The 22857-nt window shown below is 43.4% G+C and overlaps 1 protein-coding gene across 1 annotated transcript in view; it reads right to left on the reverse strand.

Annotated features, from left to right (window-relative positions):
- Positions 1-508: 508 nt before the first annotated feature.
- Fstl1 (follistatin like 1) overlaps positions 509-22857 on the reverse strand; it is a 56757-nt gene continuing 34408 nt past the window's right edge. Inside the window, exons 3-11 of the mRNA XM_028788167.1 lie at positions 21534-21638; positions 18324-18453; positions 15868-15900; positions 14340-14470; positions 10345-10463; positions 8512-8624; positions 8107-8217; positions 5199-5275; positions 509-3152 (exon numbers count right to left, since the gene is read on the reverse strand). Coding sequence (XP_028644000.1) covers positions 3108-3152; positions 5199-5275; positions 8107-8217; positions 8512-8624; positions 10345-10463; positions 14340-14470; positions 15868-15900; positions 18324-18453; positions 21534-21638 — 864 coding nt within the window. The 3' untranslated portion in view covers positions 509-3107. The remainder of the gene's footprint in view (positions 3153-5198; positions 5276-8106; positions 8218-8511; positions 8625-10344; positions 10464-14339; positions 14471-15867; positions 15901-18323; positions 18454-21533; positions 21639-22857) is intronic.

Here is a 22857-nt window from a genome sequence, read left to right on the forward strand (position 1 = left end):
CTGGTGGTCTTGGACTCTATATGAAAGCAGGCTGAGCAAACCGTGAAAAATAAGCCCATAAGCAGCACCCTCCATGGGCTCTGCACCAGCTCCTGCCTCCAGGATCCTGTCCTGCTTGAGTTCCTGTCCTCACTGCTTTTGATGAGGAACTTTATAGGAAACTGAAATAAACCCTTTCCTCTTCAAGTTGCTTTTGGTCATGGTGTTTAGCCACTGCAATAGTGACCTTAACTAGGACAGACGCCATGTTTGGAGCTGTGTTCAGCTTGGACTCTTCTCCACGTGTTGTATTTTTCTTAGCCCATTCCAGCCATTTCATCACCGCTGTTGTGAATTTCTCAAGATCTTGTTCTGTCTCTTTGAAACAGACTCTAACCTCATACTAACTCTTCTCCATAGCCGAGTTACACACCAAGGCTCAGAGCAAATCAAGACCTACTTTTATGTCATTAAAAAGTTGATATCCTCATAATTTCACTTGGCCTTCATTGGAGATAAGGAAACCAACTATTATTTTATTTTACTTTTATTTATTAATAGTAACAAAAATCAGAAATAACAAAAACAAGTTAAATGGAATACGGAAGCACAGTAAATACAAATGCATTTTCATAACCTCATGGGAACAGAAACCTGTTGAAACTGTTTTCTGAAGTTTAGCTATTTAGGTCATCAGAGTAACCAGGGGCATTCAGAGGGCTTGCACGGCCTTGGTTGCTGATGGAGGAGCCTGCTTCCCCAAGACTGACAGTAGTATCCAGAGAGTCCTGGTATATGTATATGGAAAGACTTTCCTGGGTCCTGGCTCTTAAGAGACATTGATGTTAATAAAACAAAACAAAACACAAAACAAAACCACAGAGCAAGCCCAGGGAACTTGCAGTCTTGCCCTAAAGGCTTCTAGAGGACTCTAGGAACTGAAGTAGATGTAATCCTGTTTCTTGGTCCCATGCAAATCTCAACCCAAGTCTTCCCAGGCTACTTAGCAGCTTTCATGAATGGTTCAAGGATCTCCTGAATCTATGGTTGTTCAGACAACATCTGCCTTAGTTACACAGAAGTAGCAGAACTCGAGAGGAATGTGTGCTTGCTCTTGGGTACTCAAGTGTTACAGGGTGGGATAGTCTTGGTTGAAACCACTGTTCTAAAGACGACTAGCCAACAGACACTGTAGCTACTTGAACAAATTGATATACCTGCCCTCTCTTATCATGTCCAAGAACTAGCAAAACTTTTGATGAAGGCATTGCTGCTGTGAGCTCCCCAAGGCTCTTGGAGAGGGAGTAGAAATCTGGACTGCAGAAGTGGGGCTCAGAGTTTTTGAAAGGGATAGCACAGAATTCTCAGCAACAGGGAAAACTAAGAGGAATTCCACTTCCATCTCATTATCCCGCACCTGCCTGTGCAGGAACAGCTCCATAGTTTATCTGGACAGGTCTAGAGTTTGAATTTTGCAAATGAGATAAGGTTTTGATTTTTTTCTATGTTAAATGCACATAAAACAGGACAAGAAAGGAGTTTGAGAATCAGAGGCCCAAAGAAAGAATTGACTCTCAATAACAGTTTCTCTTCCAGCGCTGAGTTAAAACTCAATCCAGATTCAATCTCCAGTTCTAACCACTCTCAAATCTGAAAACTTTTATCAACATCTGTATGGGGAAACCTCTGACTCCATCCTGAGATGGCACTCATGTGCACCATTGCTAAGGAAGCTGCGAGTTGTCCTTCCTACTCTCTCCCTGGGCAGAGTGACCATGAATCCTCACACCCAGCCACCTGCTAGGATTATTTCAACCAAAGCAAAACCTGGCCAATCTGTTCCTGGCTGTCTTCTTATTGTATGGCTTCATCTGTCCTAAGAAGGTAGCTAATCACAGGACCCTAGCTCCCTCTGGATCAGTTGCCTAAACCACAAACTACCATATATTAAATCCCAAGATGCATTCCTATCAGTTCACTAAGGAAACTGACAGCCAGAAACAGGAGCAGCTAGGACCGCAGTCGCTCTCTCTGACAGTCAGCCACAGATCACAGCAGGCTGGCGGGCTGGCAGGCTGGCAGGCTGGGGGCAGCCTGAGCTTCCATCCTTGAAACTCCTTATAAGAAACAAAACCAAATTAACTTTTTGGATCTCAACAACTGTCTATGAAGATCTGTCTGAGGGAAGTCTTGTGCTCCGTGGTATGTAGCCGATCTTTGGAAAGCCCTGGATGTAGCTCCGGACTGCATCCAGTCTAATATGTGCAGGCTAAGGGGCCATTTGTGTTACAGAGTTCCCTGTACCTGGAAAAACGCCCAAACTCCTCTCATCTTCACTTCTGAAATAGTAGGACTAATGAAAAAAATAATTACAAAAGCTTAATATCTAGTAAAAAATGAAATATTAAAAAAAACAACAATAATATAACGGTAATAACTGAGGAATGAAGTCAGCTTGCAAAAAAAATGTCTTTTACAGAGAAATAGCACCTTTGGTAAAAAAAAGAAAAAATGTATTTTAAAATTTTGGTTGGGTCTCCATGGCGCTTGAAGTACATGAGCATCTGCATCATTTAACCCCTCCCCCCGGAAACTCCATCCAAGTCTGAGGGACACAGGTAACTAGTGGGGCGGCTGTGCATTCAGGTGACTGTTGGGACCAAAAGGAGAAGCATATTTGCTGTAGGTCTGTCATGTTGACAGTGGTGACAAGGGTCAAAGCGGCAGGGTTTCTCCCCACAAAGCTCCCCCCCGACTTCCTCCAGCATGGCTAGCTCAGAGTCCCCCCGACATGCTTTTCTTGAAGCCTCCTTGCCGCTGCTGTGACCCCAGAAAGGCTTCACTCAGGCCTGCCTCTGCTTCCCTCCCAGCCTGATGCTGTTTCCTTATTTGCCTTCTGCCCCAAGGTACCCTTTAGTTTCTCTTAAAGCATTCCTAGAAATGGAGGCTGTAGCCTTCCCTCGCTAGCCGGCCACCCTCATTTCCTTTATTGCAAAACAAACAAAATAAGATTTGCTGCCATACAAGCAAATACTGTTGATTTGGTGATTGCTGCAGACTCTGTGGATACTGGGCTCAGCACTGAAGAGGAGGTGCTGGGCTCCAGACACGGTGCTATGGGCCTCTTCTTAGATCTCTTTGGTGTTTACCTTCTTGGCCTTTTCCGCTGTTCCCTTTGAGATGTAAGAGGATATAATCATTACAAAGATATTAAAAGGTTTATTATACCAAGACTTTCCATAGCATCAATAGACATGCGATTATGCTACATTTTAGTTGTTTATGTGTATGGTCCTCCTTGAGTAAGAAAGATGAGGTCATGTCAACTTGTGGCATGGTCATTTAGAATAGTCTATGGAATCACCAGCTCACCTTGTATGAACATCTTATGAATCAGATAATATTGTCCCAGTTTTAAGGATTAAAGGGTACTAAAGGGAATGTGTTCTGAATCCAAGCCCCACAGATGTAGTAAAGGCAATGGGTATTCGAGGCCCATTTGTTTGGGCCTGAACTTATTCAGCATTCCTAGTGCCCTTGAGAATATTTTGAAGTCGACATCTTAATGTCTTCAACTGTAAAAGGATAGCAAATCTATACTGGGTCTTACAACGGGGCCCAGCACATTCTTCCATAGATGTACAGATAGCCAACAAGGGCTTAACACCATTAGATGTTAGAGGGGCGTAAATGAAAACACATGTTCGGATGAAATAAAGAACAATAGTAACACATGCTGGCATGGATGTAAAGAAAACGGAGACCTGTTGGGGAAGATGTATAACGAACGGTGTTTGGAAAGCAGTCTGGCAACCTCACAGGGATTAAACACAGAGTTATCTTATGGTCCAGTTTCTATTCCTAAATATATAGGGGGAATGAAAACATGTCCACACAGGAACTTGTACAATAATGTTCACACCAGCGTCATTCATCAGAGTCCGGTCATCTAAATACCCATCACGTATTGAATACATACACAAACTATCACATATATGGAATGGCATTCACATAAAGAGGAGTGAAGTAGATTCATACTATAAGCATGAACCTGCAGAGCATTATGCTAAGTGGAAGAAGTCAGACAGAAAAGGGTCATTCTCTATGATGCATCCAGACCAGGGACCCCTCTAATGTCTAATGGTGTTAAGCCCTTGTTGGCTATCTGTACATCTTTGGAGGAATGTGTTGGGCCTTGTTGTAAGACCTGGTGTAGTATTTCTCTCATGTTACAGTTGAAGTCGTTAAGATGAAGACTTCAAAGGACAGTTGAATAGTCAAGTTCAAGCCTGCCAGCGTGCCTCTGGGACCTATTGTTTTTAAAGCTTCTGTGGGTATAGATTCAGAGTCTGGAAACAGATTAGCAACTGTCAGAGGCAGAGGACAAGGAAAATGAGGAATAATTTCTAATGTGATGGGTTTTTCTGGGGAGGTTAAAATTCTCCGGAGTTGACTGTGGGGAGTAGCTGACGAACTTAGGAATGCATTGAGAGTCACTCACTTGTGGAGTTGCATATTTAATTTTATTAATTGTTATTTAGTATTAGTGCATAATATTAATTTAATTAATATTTTTTGGGGGGGTTCTTTGAGACAGGGTTTCTCTGTGTAACCCTGGCTGTCCTGGAACTCACTCTGTAGACTCAGAGATCCATCTGCCTCTCCCTCCTCTCCCCTAGAGTGCTGGGATTAAAGGTGTGTGCCACCACCAACTGGCCAAACTTGCACACTTGAAAGGGGTAAATTTTATGACATGTGAATTCTACTCCAATTTAAAAACTGAGTTAGAAAACTACTGACAACCATGGCTGGCATCTATGAGACACGGTTGGTACTCCATGTCCAGCTGCATCGCACTGAACATGTCTCAGTGAACACCAGCTTGATGTCTTACTGCCTGTACTGCTTCGAGTTTCTCTGATCTTAGGAGTCTATTCTGCTCACACATGTTAGAGGACAGAAATGCTAAGAGTCGTTCCTGGTAGCTGCTCTTAGGTGATGGCTGATAGGTTTTCTAGAGGTACCTCAGCCCCTCCCACCCCATCACAGCAACTCCTTCAGGAAGGGTCTGTATCACAGTTTGATGGTATAGGTGAGGTAGCACCATCTGGGGTCTCCTGTGTTGAACGAAGTGAGTTTCCCTCATCTCTTGGGGCACTAGATGGCTTCTCAGTGGTGTTAAGAGTCTGGCTTGAACCAGCACTGTGATTGTCACTCACCTGGTGCTTCTGGAGTTCCTGGGCATATCTAGTCATCTCCTCCTCTGTGTGGGTCTGGACCCCCTTCTGATTCTTTCCTGTAAGAAGAATCAAAGTTCAGAGCAGGGGGTCTGTGCTAAGCCAGAAAAGACACTACCTAACAGACTCTCTATTCACTCTGTGGAGGGAGACTTGAACTGCCCACCTTTCTCTGACTATTACAACATCCAAGGTAATAGAGACAAGAAATCTATCCTAATTTTTGGCTTCTGTTCCTGCTATTTTCTTCAATAATGCATACCCACAAGACATGCTAGTCCTACAGAAAAGTAATGGCGTCAACCGGGTCCAGGCCAGGAAATTCCTCTGGGGCAGTGATTCTCAGCCATTCCTACACCCTCACGATGTCCCAGAGAACATTTGCAAATGTAATTTCTGGCTCAGGATGTAGTTCACTGGCAGAGTGTTTGCCCAGCATGCAAATCGTGTCCCCATGCCCATGCTCAACTCACTAGAACTGCAAAACAAAGAGAAGATAAATTCAAATCGCCTGGCTTTCCCCTGTAGGGATTTTGATGTAATTGGGGTGGGAGGTAGCTGGGTACCAGAGGTTTTACTTTTGGAAGAGTTCTCTAGGTCATTCTAGACACCCAGGGTTGATCACTATAACATCTGACAAATATTTCTCAAGTACAACAATAAAAAAAAAACGGTAAAAATAAACAAAACAAAAACCCAAACAAATGACCTAACAAAACCAAATCCTTCACAGATCCTCAAGATGTTCCTTTGTTAGATTATGATCTAGAAGGTTTGGAAGGGTGCCTGGGACTCCATTTACTGAACACAATATTACCATTAGGAAACAGCAGGCATGGATAATCAATCTGTCCCTCAAAGCAACTTCTCATGGCCCTGGTTCCTTTGGGCATTATCACAATACCCCTGTTTATATCTTTGAGATTTTTGATCTAAGATAGTTCTGCTAGTTTTCTGGTACTGGCCTGAAAATACATTTTCAGTCTCCTCTTACATCACACAGCCTGGACACCAAGATGCTACATAGACTTGTCTTTTCTGGGAGGAGAGCATGCAGCTCTCAGTGTGCCTATGGCAATGGACAGAATCTCATGGGATTAAATTCTGTTTGATGCACTGTGATTGGACTTATCCAGATGATGGTGTTTAGGGTTCCATAAGTCAGTGTACACTGACTCCTCACAAAGCCAGAACAAGAACAGTTAGCTATATGGAAAGGAATTTGGGGAAGACAAACTGAGAATGTTGAGGCAGGTGGGGTTGCTGTTTAAAGATGCCCTTGAATGGCTTCAATGTGTGTGCATCTGGCTATCTGTTCCAGTAACTTCTAGAAAATTCTTGTCTCTAAACAGTATCTTCTGTTTTTTCATCTGTCCCTGTGGTTAGGCTGGGACATGGTGAAGCAGACATGGTCCTAGGAAGGTTACTGAATTTATGGATAACACTGCCTTCCATTTACACGTTGGTATTCTGGGCTCCTTGGCTAACATGCTTTCCTGGGTCATTGATTACTGTCTCTTAGTCATCATCTTATCGGTCTCCTTGAACATAATAGTATGTACCAACTTTTTCTTGCTCCAGTTAACTTATTAAAATATAAACTCGGGGTCACTCCTGTAGGTATAACTTTTAAGTCTGGTTCTAATTGACATGGGTGTGATTTCTATTCTGGACACGGCTTTAAGACTGTTCTCTGATTTGCTTTCATCTGGGTCATTGCTTGAGCCTGGCTTTGATATAAATCCCCTCTTGATCTCTGGCATTACTGTAGTAGAGGTCTCTGATGGGACACAAGTGATTCTAACTTACTCTTTGACCTCCACTTTGACTCCCAAACTCCGACACCTATATGTCCTCAATCCATCTTGCCGGTGTCTCAAAGATCTTAATTTTTAATTTTTTCAATTTTTTTATGTTTTTGTTTATTTTTTCCTACATGGTATGGCAAGTTAAGTCATCTTGACCTCTGACCAGCTGACTCTTTAATATACAGAATTTCCTTAAATGTCATAATGATTAAGTTGGTTAGGATACAAAGACCTTGGAAGATCACTGGTACGCATTTCTCACACATCAGTGTTTTCTTTCATGATGATGGTTTCAGTTTCTTACTGCTATTTATTCATGCTGTGGGGGTCACCCTTCTGTAGCTGGATATTTATTCTGCTACATTATATTTCAGTGGGGCTTGGTGATTAGGCAGTAGAAGAGGAGGTGGAGCTGGGAGAAGAGGAAAGGAAGGGAAGAGAGAAAAAGAGGAAGGGGAGGGGAGAAAGAGGGGAAGGGGAGGAGAAGGAGGAGGTTATGGACCATGGAGAACCATAGACGGGTCAAAAGCGGTCCTGGGTAGCAACTTCTATCAAAAGGTTAGATACTGGGTAACAACTCTAGTTGTGTGGGCATCTTGTTAATTGATTATTTCTAAATATATAAATCTTTTAGATGATCATTAAGCTTTAAGAGTCTCATTTGTACTGGGCGGGTACTGCGAGGATGCCAGATATTGTCTGGGGTTCAGCCGAGCTTTGTGGATGCAGCATGGTGGATTGGCAGAGCCATCCCCCATGCTGGCATCTTGTGGGTGCCAGGGCTTGCACATCTAGCTAGCTGAAGCCCCAGTTAGAGCCGAGGAGCAGTGGGAACAAGTTGGACCGGGTGCCGTTTTCTAAATATCACCAGTTATACCCTTCTCTCTCATTTGAGGCCTCTGGAGTGATTTTCACACCTGACATACCTGGAACAAGCACTTTACACACAGTGCTCCCCTGGGAGCTGTGGGTTAACCACTTACTTCCAGTTCCTGGCTTCTCTTTTCCTCATCATACCCCTGTCACTTTCTGTCATTCAAGTCACAGTGCTACTTGCTCCTTCTGCACTAAATATGACTCACCATCACAGGTCATTGCTGTGCAGACCCAGTGTCCACAGGAACAGACACAGCGATTGCAGTCCACCTCGGTCTCAGCTCCATCTGCATAGGTTTCGTCCTCCAGGGCGCACTCTGTTGGACCATAAACAAAGACAACAGTTAGGACATGAGATTTGAGTGGGGTGGTATCTTTGATACAATCTGGGCACTTGCATGTCCCCCTTCTCAGACAAGAACAGCCTTGTCTCTTGTGGGCAAATGCCCTATAAGTTTATGGCCTCAACTTCATCATGGAGATGATGGGCTGGTGACAGCCCAGTTTTATGGATGGGGGCTAGATCAATTATCTCTGCAGAGTTCTACCAGTCTTTCTTTCCTTGCAATGCTTCCATCCCCAACAACACTCAGTTTCTAGACTGGACATACTCTTCTCAGGAGGGTTAAAGGATGGGTTGAGACACTTGAGGAACTCTTGGAAGCTGAGTTTCCAGTCAGCATTCTCATCAGACAGTTCAATGAGGGCATCGACACAGAGGCCTCTGAAATGAAACACAGGAGAAATGCTATCAGCAAGGCCTTGGCTTCTCCCCTAAGAAAGGAAGAAAGCATCAGGCTCACAGACACCAGGAGCCCCAGGCAAAATGACTGTATACTGAAAACACTTCTCTCCTCTTTGACCTGTCACACTATGACCCAATAACTCCTATAAACCTCCAACCTTCAGCTTACTAAGCTGAGTTCCAAATCACTTAGGTAGTTCATATGCGTCCCCAATGACAACTAAGGGCTTGTGAATGATTTTGTCCACCTTGATTAATAAATGCTCCCACCATTTGCATACCTTCCCCTAGTGTAAATTGTCATCTGTGTTATGACTCTCAAGTCAACTATTCCAGAAGAGAGATGACATCAGAAGAGAGATGACAGATGACATGAAAAGGAATATAGGACTTGGAAGAATATAGTGGGTTGGTCTGGGTGAGGCTTGTATTCAAATGCTAGATATTGGCTTCCAATATCTGGTTGGCCCTGAGGAGGAGATCTACACATATACCAGCTTTTGTTGGTAAACCTTGTCCCCCAGGTTATTCCTGATTGGTTAATAAAGATGCCTACAGCATGGGCTAGGCAGAAGAGAAGGAGGTGGAGCAAAGGTTCACAGGCTTGGGGTTGGAGGAGAGATGAGAAAGAAGAGGAGGAAGAAGGAAGGGAGTCACCATGGAGTAGTTGGGTGGTGAGCTCAAGGCCATGAGGGCTGGCCTGTTGGAGTAGAAGCGGCCCGGCAGGACATGGTAAGTGATATCTTGGAGATATTGACAGGGAAACAGACAGAATAGTGTAGAGGGCTGATATCTTCCCAGCTCTAGTGTTTTACGCTTATTATAAATCTAAAAACTCTGTCTTTTTATTTGGGAATTATATGGTCTAAGTGGGGTAGAAACCTTAATAGATATTTAAAAACAACAAGGGGGCATAGCAAACCCCCAAAATAATATTTATGCCAACAAAAGAATATTAAATTTAAACAAGAGTCACCACATCACCATTTAGGGAGTTCATTCAGAAGTTTTATTGAGCCTCCTCAGCTCTGTCACCCACTCTGTTGCCTAAGACTTGGGCCCTGGCTCGGCCACTTTCTACTCAATTGTCCTGAACTGGTTATTCAATCTTTCTGAGTTTATTTTCCATAAAGTCAAGGACTATGGCTCAGAAGAATCACAAAGCTGCACTTTGAACTTGTGAACAAAAGAGAGGCACCTTTCCCACATTTAATTCTTACCGATGTAGCAGCTCCAAACCAGAAGCTTCTTTGTTTATTAATATTTTTTTAAGAATGTCCTTAAGAGAAGGACATACACTCATGACAATTAGGGAAACCTACATGGAACAGCTCGGATCATCTTAAACACCAGGAATAGAATGATTTAGGTCTACAACTAGAGAACATATTAACAGTTCCTTCAAAAGATCAGCAATAGAACGACCAGAAGCAATGGAGGTATGATACTTTCTTCTAAAATTACATTCTTTTTTCCTTGCAAGTTCTGACCCCAAACTGCAACTGCCTGAACAGAAATCAATGTGGCTTGATAATTCCAGTTTTGTAATGTTCACAGAATACATCCGAACAGAAATCTCACTTTTCTGTTTCTTTCACATTGGCCCTGGCAGTACCTTTGCTGATGGAAGGGGTTCAAATCTCACCTCCTCTCAGGGAGCCTTCCCTGGGGACCGTACACCCAAGCACCCACTCCTCACCTGAGCAGTTTGTTGTTCTCCTGATCGGCATAAGTGGTGATGTTGATGGCCGTTTCGTTCTGCTCCACGAATTTTAGGAATTCACTGGAGTCCAGGTGAGAGTCACCATTATCAAAGCTCTAGAGAGAGATAAAGAGACCTCTCAGGAGTGTTTAGACAGCCCTAGTTTTATTGATGCATCCTCTGGCCTGACCCCTCAGTTCATCTTACTCTTAACACATTCCAACCCTATCCTAACCTGGCCACAAGGTCCCTCAGTAGTAATGGTTCAAATCACTGGACACCCCAACTAGGAAGTAGTACTCCAAGATGAGCACGTGAAAGTGCCTGGACAGAAGCCACGGGGGAAGGGGTCCTTTCAGTATGAATCCTGCTCAGAAGGGCAGCCTGCACAGATGTCTGACCTGACACTATCCTATAGACCTGATCATTATTAAAGTCAGTCTCACACCCTAGTGAACACAGAGCAAGGTGTGGCGTTATAAGCAGTAACTTAGAATCTGGGAGGTGAAGCCCAGGGTGTCTGATTCTAATAGGCTGCTCAGGGTCAATAGCAGTGCAAATGACCTTCCAAGTTCTCTTTGGGACTCACAGAAGTCTATCTTGCTGTTTAAGACCAGCCTTTCCCCTCCACCCTCCACTGGGGCCCCAGTGCAGATGTGTGCTCAGGTCCTCAGGCCACACTTCGGGCAGATGACCTGTTGATACCCCAGGAACACAACTGAACAGGGACTGGTCAGGTCAAGCATTATTCACTCTAAATCAAGATGCTAAACCAAGTTGTCAGCCATCGGCAACTACTCAAGATGCCTAAGTCCTGGCAACAAGAGGCATCAGTTCGAAGGTTTAGGTCAAATTCCATGTTGGAGGCAGCTGCTCTCTTAACTAGGTCCAGTGGTAGCCCTCGTTCCCTACACTGTCCAACGGCTGTGCTGGGACATGATCAGCATCTCAATGTTACTTTCAAGTTGGTTCCTTACACTATGAAAGAGAGTCTGGAAGAAATGTCTACCTAGACTCCCAGGCAAGGATGAAACAGCCATTTTTTCTCCTCATGGCTGCCATGGGTCACATGCTGTATAATTTCCATGGCATATACAGTGAGGAAACCCATGAAAGAACCATTAAGTCTTTGCTTAGATCTTGCCTATCATTCTTGTCCTGATCCTCAGAGAAAGCAATGGTCCTGCAGTAGCTGCACAGCCGTGGACTGGGCGCTCTGGACATAGCACTTACAGTCCACTGGGCTCTTAAAAGTCAATGCTTTATGTACACGCTTCAACTATCAGAGAACCAGAACGCAGGTCTAGAACTAAGGATGCCTAACAGGGCATCCCAGCTCTTAGCTGTCTCACCTCATAAGTCTGGTGCCTGCCCAGAAATAGCATTAAACCCAGTGGCATTTCAATGTTTGGCCAGAATCCAGCATAATTCACTCAACTAACCAGTTGTAAAGGCCCGATACTTCTGCATGGCCATATCTGTAGCTCTATTTCTGAGACAGTAACATTTCCCTTTTTGGTTTTATGACTATAGAAAGGAAGGAAGATGAGTGTTTGAACCATCGTATTTCTCATGCTTGGGAACCATCCTTGTAGGTTAATGTTGTGTTCAGAGGGGATGGGTTGAGCCCGGCGCTCACTCACATGAAGCAGCAGAGGCAGTGGAGTGTATGGTGCTAGGTGTCGGGAGATGGGAAGGCTGGCTCCAGTTTCAGTCCCAGCCTTCTGAGAGTCTCCCATTAGTGCCACAAGGTGTGAATAGCATGAGGATGAAAGGCTTTCCCTATCGGCCTCCCTTTTTATTCTGTTCTGTGCTCATCAAAGAAATGGTGTCTGCAGGAGAAAGGCAGTTTGGGCCTTACTCACATTCTGATTAGATTTTCCGTTCAACTATCTGGTGTGAGGAAGGCCAGCTGGGTTGAAGAACTAGGCTCTGAGACGTTTTATCTCTCACCTACAGGCAGCTGAGGACCTGGTAGGATGGCGTCTCCCTCAGATGTCTTGGAAGAGGAGTTCTGTGCTTGTAAGCTGTGAGCAAGCTTTCTGAGTAGCGTACTCCAGAGAAAAGTTGCTTTCCCAAGCGGCCATGCTGGGGTGGTGCTAGGAGCCTCTAAGAGTGTTTCTGCTTGGGGACATGGAGATGTATTGGGTGGCCCTGTGGTCCGGGTACTTGGCAATCAGATTTAATAGCAGGTATCAGAAGTGCCCGAGGCCAGGTGCCATCTACAAATGGTTACCAGATCCCAAGTGGCCCCTTGGAAACTGTGTCATGTGCCCAACAGCTCCATGTTGTAAGAATAGGATAGAGTGACTACTTACAATAAACCTTGCAGACACTGGTCATTTGGCTTTGGGAAAATAATTTTCTTAAAAAAAATAAAATTACATTTATTTATTGTCTAGTTTTGTATGTCCGTATGTGTGTGAGAGTTGGGGTGTCACGACGTAACATGTATGTGAAGGTCAAAGGACAATTTGTAAGAGCTGGTTTTCCTTTTTTTTCATGTGAGACCTGAGAATTGAGTGCAGGTCATCAGACTTGGCAGCCAACTAGCCCCAAGCCATCTTCTTTACGTTGCTTTCTGCTCCTGTCTGACGCTCCTGCTCAGTGAAATGATGCCATCTTCTGTAGAAGACCTGCCCATGTCTTCAGTGCTTTGGCAATGGCCGAGACACTGCATCCAGAGAGTGGGAAGAGCTATGCTTTCTCTCCAGTGTAATATAACAAACTAGGAATCCAGAGTTTAAATCTCTGTCACAGTAGAGAAAACTTCTATCTAATAGTACAGGAGATGCCTTAAACCAGCAGTTCTCACCTGTGGGTCATGACCCCTTTGGGGTTGCCTAAGACCACCAGTAAACAGAGATATCTACGTTATAATTCATAACAGTAGCAAAATTATAGTTATGAAGTGGGAACAAAACTAATTTTATGGTTGAGGTCACTACAACATGAGGAACTGTATTAAAGGGTTGAACATTAGGAAGGTTGAGAACCACTGCCTTAAATGATCAAATATTTATTTCAACACAAACTAGCATATTTTCATCTCTGGGTATCCATAATGCCAGCTAAAGAATCCGCAGACTAGGCTGGAATGAAACATACTTGGGGAAGGGGAGCCCAAGAGCTTCCAGGAGTCCCTTGGATGTGTGGAGCTACTCTGGCTGGTTGTTGGGACAGCAGGCTTTGTGAACAGGCTCTGGAGCGGGTACCTGAAGCACTGACCTCACTATGTGCATCTGGAAAGCGCGGGGGCTTCTGTGAACATACAGTACCTGAATGTGTGTACAGCCTGAGTACAGCGAGTGTCTGTAGGAAATATTGTAGGCATATGTCTATGTTCTTGTCAATTAGCTAGTAAAGTGTCTTTTATCGCTTCTTCCAGAGGTTTCTGCGTGTGGTGCACATAACCCTCACCAAACACAAGTTCCTCACTCATTCCTCCTTCAAAAGCAGTATCTGTCTGGGCTTCCAATGGAACTGCCTTTTCGATGGTAGACATGGTAATGTGGTAGACAGTCACATGATGAGGATTTGGAATGTCTCTAGTCCCAAGTAGTCCTTGTCACTTCTCAGATGAAGAAGCTGTGAACGGCCAAGTTAGTGACGTGGAGAAACGGCAAGCCAGGCAGGAAAGATGCTGAAGTGGATCTGGTATAGCTGAAGGTGCTCTGTACCAGCTTTTGAAGTGTCACACTGGGCAGGAGAGAGCCTGGCCACATCTCCCATGGTAGCTCCTTGAGGCTTTGGTGGTTTTAAGTACTCAAAGGGAATGAAAAGCATATTCATGTGGGATCCCAAGGGCCAACTGCTGCCCACCCACCGGTCGAGCAGGTCATGGGGTGCCTTTCACAGCTCCATAACAGAACTGGTAAAGAGGACACACTCAGGAGGAACTCTAAGGAGCCCTGTGTCTCCTGGGAGTCACACAAGGGCAAGATGGCATCATTTCTCTAGGACTGAACATGGTTGGCCTTGGCTCTGCTTACCTTAAAGTACTTGTCTAGGATCTCACTGTAGTTACTGCCTTTAGAGAACCAGCCATCTGGAATGATCTCAGCTTCCAGCCACTGGATGATGCGGCGCCGGAGCTCATCACGGTTAGCTTGATAGCAGACAACTGCAGGGAGGAGAGGGATGTGAGGTGGGTGTGAGGAGGAGAAACCTGGAGTCATCAACACCGCCCGCCTGGACCCTCATGCTACTCATTTCCGCAAGTGTCATCCTATTCAGTCTTCAAAGCACCCAGGGAGGGAAGATTATTGCACCAGAGTACAGAAATGTGTCTACTCCAGGAGTCACACTTACACGTGTAAAACACCTATAAAGACTAGGTTGGGGGCTGCATATCAGATACTTACATTACGATTCATAACAGTAGCAAAGTTACAGTTATGAAGTAGCGACAAAAATAATGTTATGGTTGGGGTCACCAAAGCATGAGGAGCTGTATTAAAAAGTCACAGTAATAGAAGAACACTGGACTATAAACTTAAGACAGTGGTGAAACAGAGGAGTTGTATTTAAGAAAAAAAAATAAGGAAGAAAAATAAAGGATGTTTTCATGAATGTTCAGAAACAAGGGAGAAAAACATTCATTAAATAGACTCTCTTGGTTCTGGGATGAGCTGAAAGTATTAACACATCAATAAATGAAAACATTACAGCCATTCGGGTTGCTGGATTGCTGCTCTTCTCCCATCTCACCAACTGAGCCTTTTAAAACTTTCTCCCATCATCCTTTATTATAAACAACAGGAAACGAGGCCAAGAAGGGGCCATGCCTCGGACCTGCTCTGAGCGGCAGCTACAAGCCATGTGGAGCAGCAGGTGGGAATCAAGCGGGTAGAGAGGCAGGGTAGAGACAACTGTGGCCAAAGGAAATTCCTGGAAGACAATATATGCTATGCTGTGAAGTGGATACAGGGCCAGGGAGTAAACATACGTGCCTTTCCCACTCTGCCTTTCCTACTGTGTGATTTAGGGGAAGGGACTTAACTCTCTGAGTCTTTATACCTGAACTGTAAGGTAATTAGATTCACAAGGTTACTGTGAGGTTTGGGACTATGAACCATGTTGAGATTTTAATATGTTTTTAATAGAAAGCTCTGGCAGTCTCAACTATCCCAACTATACTGGGATTTTCAACTATCCTTTTTCAAAAAGTACTGTGTCTTCTGATTTCAATGGTATGAACATGTGATACAAGGCCCCGAGGGAAGGACTCACTGCCTGTCCCTACAATGAGGCCACTAGTCAGCAAAAATGTAGAACAGCCAACATTCAGACCCAAACAGCTCTTTTGACCAGTGGACTCCAAACCAAATGAACATTTTAAAAATGCGGTATCATGGTTTTACTAAGCTATGTTGTGCTTGGACCAGATTGGGATCAAAAGTCCTGACCCACAGATGACCTTGGCAGCTCAAAGGGACCTGTGGAAGAAAAGATGATTCCTCTATGAAAAGTCTCCACCCCTTAAGATGCACACAAACTGCAGAAAGGTCAGGCACTTACCGGGGCTGGCGGATGGACTCACAGACTTCTTTTCTGCAAGGCGAAAGGAGATGTGTAATGCAAGAGAAGAATAAAAGAAAATGTCTGTTTCTAGTAGTAAAACTGTGAAGTCTTGTCATCTTTTTACCTTAAATCAATTCTTCAATCAATCAATCCTTCCTTCCTTCCTTCCTTCCTTCCTTCCTTCCTTCCTTCCTTCCTCTCTCCCTCCCTCCCACCCTCCCTCCCTCCCTTCCTTCCTTCCTTCCCTTTCTTTCTCTTTTTCTTTCCCTCACTCCCTCTCTCTATTCTTTTCCTTCTTTCTTTCTTTCTTTCTTTCTTTCTTTCTTTCTTTCTTTCTTTCTTTCTTTTGATTTCTTTATTTTTATTTTATGTATATGGATGTTTCGCCTGCATGTATGTCTGTGTGCCAGTATGGTTTGCTTGGTTGGAAGAGAGCATCTCATCCCCTAGAATGGTTCCTAGCTGCTGTGTGGTTGCTGGGAACAGAACTCATGTCCTCTGAAAGTGTAGTCAGCATTTTAGCTACTGAGCCATCTCTCCAGTTCCCTGCCTTAAATCCTGAGCTTTTCTTTTTTGTGAGGGTCTAAGGATGGGGATCTTTCCTGCCTGTGGACAAGGGATTGCCCTTCTAGATTTATATTCCTTCCTGCTGGGTTGAGCAGTTGCTGAGGTTTTGAAATTTCACATGGAGACTAATTCTGGACAGGAGTTGGAGAGGAGACTGGTATCTGGGGCAAAGCTTTGTGATTTTCCAGGAAGACAAGGATGGACTGTCTGGGCAGGCTCTAAACTTGGAAAGGTCTGGTGACTATTTACCAATCATGCTTGGAAATCCATTTTTCCAAAACTGGAAAATGGTGAGAGTGTAAAATAAAGGGAAATAAAATATTGCTAGGTTGAGAAATGCCCTAATTTTAAAAGTAGGGTAGGGAGAAATTGACCTATTTTTTTTTTTCTCAAAAGGTACGGAAGTCCTTTAAGGACCTTTTTGCCATTGTGGACTATTGATGTAGTCACCTTACCTACTCTCCAGCTGCAGATAATACTGAAAGCAGGACCAGTTCTGATGCAGGAAACACAGGACAAAGGCCCCAGCCAGCCAGGTCAAACCTAGCAGACTCATGAATGTTAGGAGGGAGCATCTCTAACAAGCGAGGTGGTCTCCCCGCCAGGAGCCTACATTGGACAAACTAATAACTAGTTGGTGATAATCCTGAGATGGGTTCTCCTTGAATTAAAAATTCATGATGGATTTTCTCCAGTAGGCAATGTCCAGGAGAAATTCATTTTAGGAAAGATTCCTGCTATTAATATGCTTTCTTGTTAATATCAACTATAAATAGTAATCACTAATATTAGCCCACCCTTTTGAGCAGATCTCTGCAGAACAACGAAGATATACTGTCTTGCACTGATGCTATATAGACAAATAGATGACTTCATTAAGAATGATCCTATAAGAATTCCTAAAATTATTTCAGTATTTATTAAGCCCTTTTATAGTGGGACTGCTATTAGGTCCTTTCTGATGCCAAAACTGCAATGAGAACTCTGTCAGTCTTCCATGTGTCACAAGTTAATTGCTTCTGAAATAGTAAACAGGCATTCTACTACTCAGACAAAGCACATTCCAAAGGTTGTAAAACCATTAACCAATGGTCATAAAAAGGGAACTAATGATTTATCATAGGTGTTGGGACAGAAGATAAAACATTGACTGGGTTTATCTATACAAAACTTCACTAATAACTTGGTTATGATTTTTAACTCTGAGTGAACCTGTGGAGCTGTGACAGGTGATGGATGTTTAGCCAGATAATTACACCTAATGGGTATGCATGTAAACATTCTCTGTTGTAAACTTCTTATTCAATTTATGATTTGAATTTATGTGTAAACTTGTGATGAACTTTTTACCATGTGCTCATGTATTCTGAAAGAGGTATAGGTGATGAAGACAAAGAGAACATTCCATGTATCCCCTTTTTCATAGACCCTGTACTCCCCTTTTCCTTTAAGCCCCTTTCCCTTTTTAAAGAGAGCTTTCATAGGAAACTTTTTACAACTTAGAAATAAACACTAAAATCACTTTTCAAAGTGTCCTTTTTTCTTCCTGTGACTTCAACAAGCAGGCTGAAAGTTAGAACAGTGCAAGTCCTGCAGAGATAGAACAAAGGCTGTTTTACTTAATCTCCTGCTGTTTTAGGATGAGGTGCTGAATAATTTTTCCCCCTGCCTCAGAAGAACTCAGGAGGCAGGTCAGCTACTGAAGCAAAGTGACTTAGAATTGTGATAGTAAAACATATTATTATACAGCAACCCTAAGTTTCTAGTAAGACTAAGTCTTATCCCTGTCGACACTGGCGAAATGGAGCCTGGCCACACTGTTCTGGTTTCTGTCTCTGTCTTGTCATTGTAAGACCCTGCCATTCAGTGATGACAGTATGCCTTACCTTTGCAGTGTCCGTCATAATCAACCTGGATCTTGGATCCAGTGAGGCAGGCATCTCTATGAAGTTCACAGTGGTTGAGGTAGGTCTTGCCATTACTGCCACACACAGGCCTCTTGTGAGGTTTGCATTGCTGAAACAGACCGGCAGGAGGGTGTTTGTGTAGTCATGGAGACTATATGCACTCACATGAGCACTTACCCAGCCATCTTGTCAGGTGACTACCTGACAAACCACCATAAGAGATGGAGTCTGCATGCTGCCAGAGCCCAGGGAACCCCATTCTGTGACTCTACTGTACTTGATATAGCAGACACTCTACTATCACAAGTTCTCCATTCCCTTCTGTCTATCCTGGTCCAGTGTGAGTACATAAACACCCCACTGTGGCTGAAATAGCTGTATTGCATGGATCCCCCACTGTAATAGTATGAAGAGGCTGTGCTTTCAGGAGGGGATAAAATTACCAGGGCTCCTTCCTCACAGATAGAATTAAGGCTTTTGCAAGAGGTATTCCACAGAGCATTTGTGCCTTCAGCCCTTCTATCCTTTCCTTGTGAGAATACAGTGTTCGAATGTTCACTTGCAAGAAGAGACCAGGCCCTCACCAAACAATAAATGAATTTGCTTTGCTCTTGCACCTCACAGACTCCAAAACTGTGAGAAGTATATGAGTCTATGATTTAGAAAAGTGCCTCGCTCAGGTGTTCCACGCATGGAAACACACACACACACACACACACACACACACACACACACACCGATTCTCTCAGGGCCTAATTACAAGCACTTCTTCTCTGTAGTATTTGCGAGGCATTCAGCTTTTGTCCTAATTTCACAGCCAGTGTTGTAAGGCTGACAGAGAGGGTGAAAGACTACAGAAATCATTATGGACAGAAATATGGAATAAAGTTCATTCAGCTTGTAGGCAAGACTAGGGTGACTCGAGGTATGAAGGGGGAAAAAAAACCAAAAACAGGTGTAAAAAGAACCAGAGTCTCAAGCCAGGAAGTGACTCCGACCTCTCCAAGGCAAGAAAGGTGGACTTCATTTATTCATCGAGCCAGCATTTACTGCTGGTGTTCACCATGTTTTCTGTGCTAGGCAAAACCACCATGGGCTTATCTTTACAGCAACTCCTGGGGATTTGTTTGCTTAGACTCACACAATTACCATGGATAAGGTGAGACTAGAAATCAGATTTTTAGCCTAATTTATGCTACCACATGGTAGCAGACACGCTTCTAATGCAGACCTCCAGGGTGAAGGGATCCTAATAGGACCAGGTTTTAGGTTTCCAGTTGGTAAATTTTCCCTTCAGATGCAATGAATCAGAGTCTAGCCCATTTCCAGGATATGGGGTAGCTTGATAGAAGGGAGAAAAGAAAAGCCTGCGGCCAGTGTATTTACATTCACATTAAGAATGAAAATTTATTAAAGTCTTGCTTATTTCTCAAAGGCTTATTTTGCCTTTCAAATGCCATTTAAAAACAAAACTTCAAAGTTGACATTCTGTCTGATAATTTAAAAATTTGCATATCCTTTGACCCAGCAGACCCCCAGTGGCCATCAATTCTAAGAAATAAAGGGTATTTGTAAAATGATCCTATTGTTGTGGTGGTAAACAACCCAGAGAACCACTTAAATATTCATCTCTAAGGAAATGAATAAATTTACATCTCTAAATATTATGCAGTTGTTTAAAAATGAGCTAAAAAAAAACTAAGTTGATCTGAGTGGCTGCCATGGCCCACCAAAGAATGGAAAGTACAAATTGCATAGGACCAATGTGTGAAAATAGTATTTTGTATAAAATAGGGGAAACTCTTGTGTTTAGAAAAGTTGTTAATGCCAGTTACTTAAGACTAATGAGAACTGAGAGTCATTAGTACAAATGTCTAAATACCTACGCTATTTGACACATAAACAATTGGTAACTTTTTAATTTAAAGAAAAAATTAAAATAGCTCATTTCATGTCTTGCAGTACAGTTTACGTATTAAGTAACACTGCAATGGACTGACTTCACAGAGGTTTAAGTTGAAGGAAGAAGGGAACCATTCACTCTTACAGAGTCTCTTCTCAGAACATTTTTTTTTAAGTCACTTTTTCAAAGTGGGTCACTGTGACAAATATACTTGTGACTAGTCATGGTGACATCTTGTTACATCAGTGGAATTAAAAAGAGCGTTCAACTATCACAACCACCACCTCAAAGAATGGACACGTGTTGGATTTGTATGAAAAGCTAAACAGTTCTTGCTCCTTCAGATGCAGCACAAAAACAATAACCCCAAAACTCAAAAGGTAAAAAGACAGACTTGAAACTGGACAAAACGTTTGATGTAATCCTTTCGTGACTCATGACTCATGGCCCCGTGCCCATCCCTCCTCACCTATGGCCTCATCGTAACACCCTTTCCCCTCTCAGCCTCATTTTACCCTCCCGCACACCTTTCTGTGTTATATGTGCAGTCTAAGATCCACATAGGAGAGAGAACATGTGTTTTGTTTTTCTTTCTGAGTTTGAATCACCTGACTTAATATTATATACCTTCTAGGTCCATCTGTTTTCCTACAAATTTCATTTTTCTTTAAAGCTAAGTAATATTTCTTTTTATATCATTTTTTTTTAAATATTTTATGTGAGTACACTGTCCCTGTCTTCAGTCACACCAGAAGAGGACATTGGATCCCATTACAGATGGTAGTTAGCCACCAGGTGGTTGTTGGGAATTGGACTCAGGACCTCTGGAAGAGCTTTTAACCACTGAGCCATCTCTCCAGCCCTGAATAATATTTTACTGACTATATGTACCACATTTTGACCATCTGTTCATATGCTGATGGACAACCAGACTGGTTCTATTTTCTTTCTAACATCATTTTTTTCTTTTTTCATTTTTCGTATTCATGTGTGTACAAAGGCCAAAGATCCATATGGTGTTGTTCTTGGTATAATTTTCTGAGATACAGTTCTCACTATGTCTGGAGCTCATGATTTGGCTAGAATGGCTGGTCAACGAACTCCATGGATTTACCTCCTCTCCCCCTGTACTGTGGTCACAGACTCCTGCTGCCACACCAGGTCTTACAGATGTGTAAGTCCTGAGGCTCTGATTGCAGCAAGCACATTTCAACTGAGCTAGTTCTCAAACTCCTCCCCCCTCCCCTAAACAGTCACTACCCTCCATGCCTGACATCAGAGCTCACCTCAATGCAGAGGCACGTGGGCTCCCCCTTCTCCGTGACGGCACATTCCCGGCCAGCTCCACAAAACACATTGGCACAGATCTTGGATTTGCTCCTTGGTTCCTCCTAAAACACAGATCAGAAAGGAAGCCACGTTACTAAGATGAGCCCACCACAGGATGGAACAATGGTGGTAATGACCTTTCAGGCTTGGGGCTCCTGTGTGCCAAAAGTTAGCCTCTAACCTTTAGCACAAAACTCACAGGCACTGTTCTGGCTCAGGTTCAGGCACTGAAGATTATTCCTCTAAGAGTAAAGCAAGAGTGACTTTCTTGTATTCTTCTTCATTTTAAAAAAATATGGATTGAGCATTTATGATGAAGCTAGCACTATGCTAAAGGCTAGTGATACACAGGGCAATCTTTGATCTCATGAACTCTGTGACTCTCAGGGAGGAAGTATTTAGAACACATATATGGAAGGCCACAAGGGGTGCTCTGGGGAGCAGGTGTGTATCAAAGAATCAGATGGCACTTTCTGAAGATTCCACGCCTTAACTGACTCTTTAAGGATGAGAAGATTGAGCTAGGAGGAAATGGAAACACTGGAGACACATCCAGACATCTTAACACCAAGGTGTTCACAGCAATACCATCTCAAAGGGCAAAAGGATGGCTAGCAAGTAGATATGCTACTGATATTCAGCCATTGTCTGTGTGTGCCCAGGCTACAATACAAAGAAGACCAAACCCACCCAAAAAAGAGAAGAATGGCCCTCAAGCCTCTTGCTGGTCAGGTTTCCTGTTCAGACAGATGTTACAGAACTGCAGGGAGAGGAAAGTCTGTATGCCACAATTTTGATAGGACTGGTTTGTTGGTGGTACATTCTTTTACTCCCATGTCATTCACCCCTCAGCTCTATGGTAGTGGTGGATAAACAAAGACAGGGATTCCCCTGGGTCCTTTGTTCCACTAGACTGGGTAGGCTGAATCACCAAGGCTTCCAGGCCTAAGACTACTGGGCTGGAGCTGGTTACAAAACAACAAAGACAGAAGAAGCCTAGGAATGACTAGGGTAACGGCAAAGTCCATGTTTCCAGCCCATGCCTACAGTGTATCTAAAGAACTCATACCTACAAGGCTTACTGTAACAGTAAATTTCTTAAACAGGAAGGGGGGAACCAAGAACAGGAGAGAGAGAGAGAGAGAGAGAGAGAGAGAGAGAGAGAGACAGACACACACACACAGACACACAGACACACACACAGACACACAGACACACACACAGACACACACAGACACACACACACACACACACACACACACACACACACACACACACACA

This window comes from Grammomys surdaster, unplaced genomic scaffold (assembly GCF_004785775.1).
Source record: "Grammomys surdaster isolate TR1022 unplaced genomic scaffold, NIH_TR_1.0 125704, whole genome shotgun sequence".
Lineage (NCBI taxonomy): Eukaryota > Metazoa > Chordata > Mammalia > Rodentia > Muridae > Grammomys > Grammomys surdaster.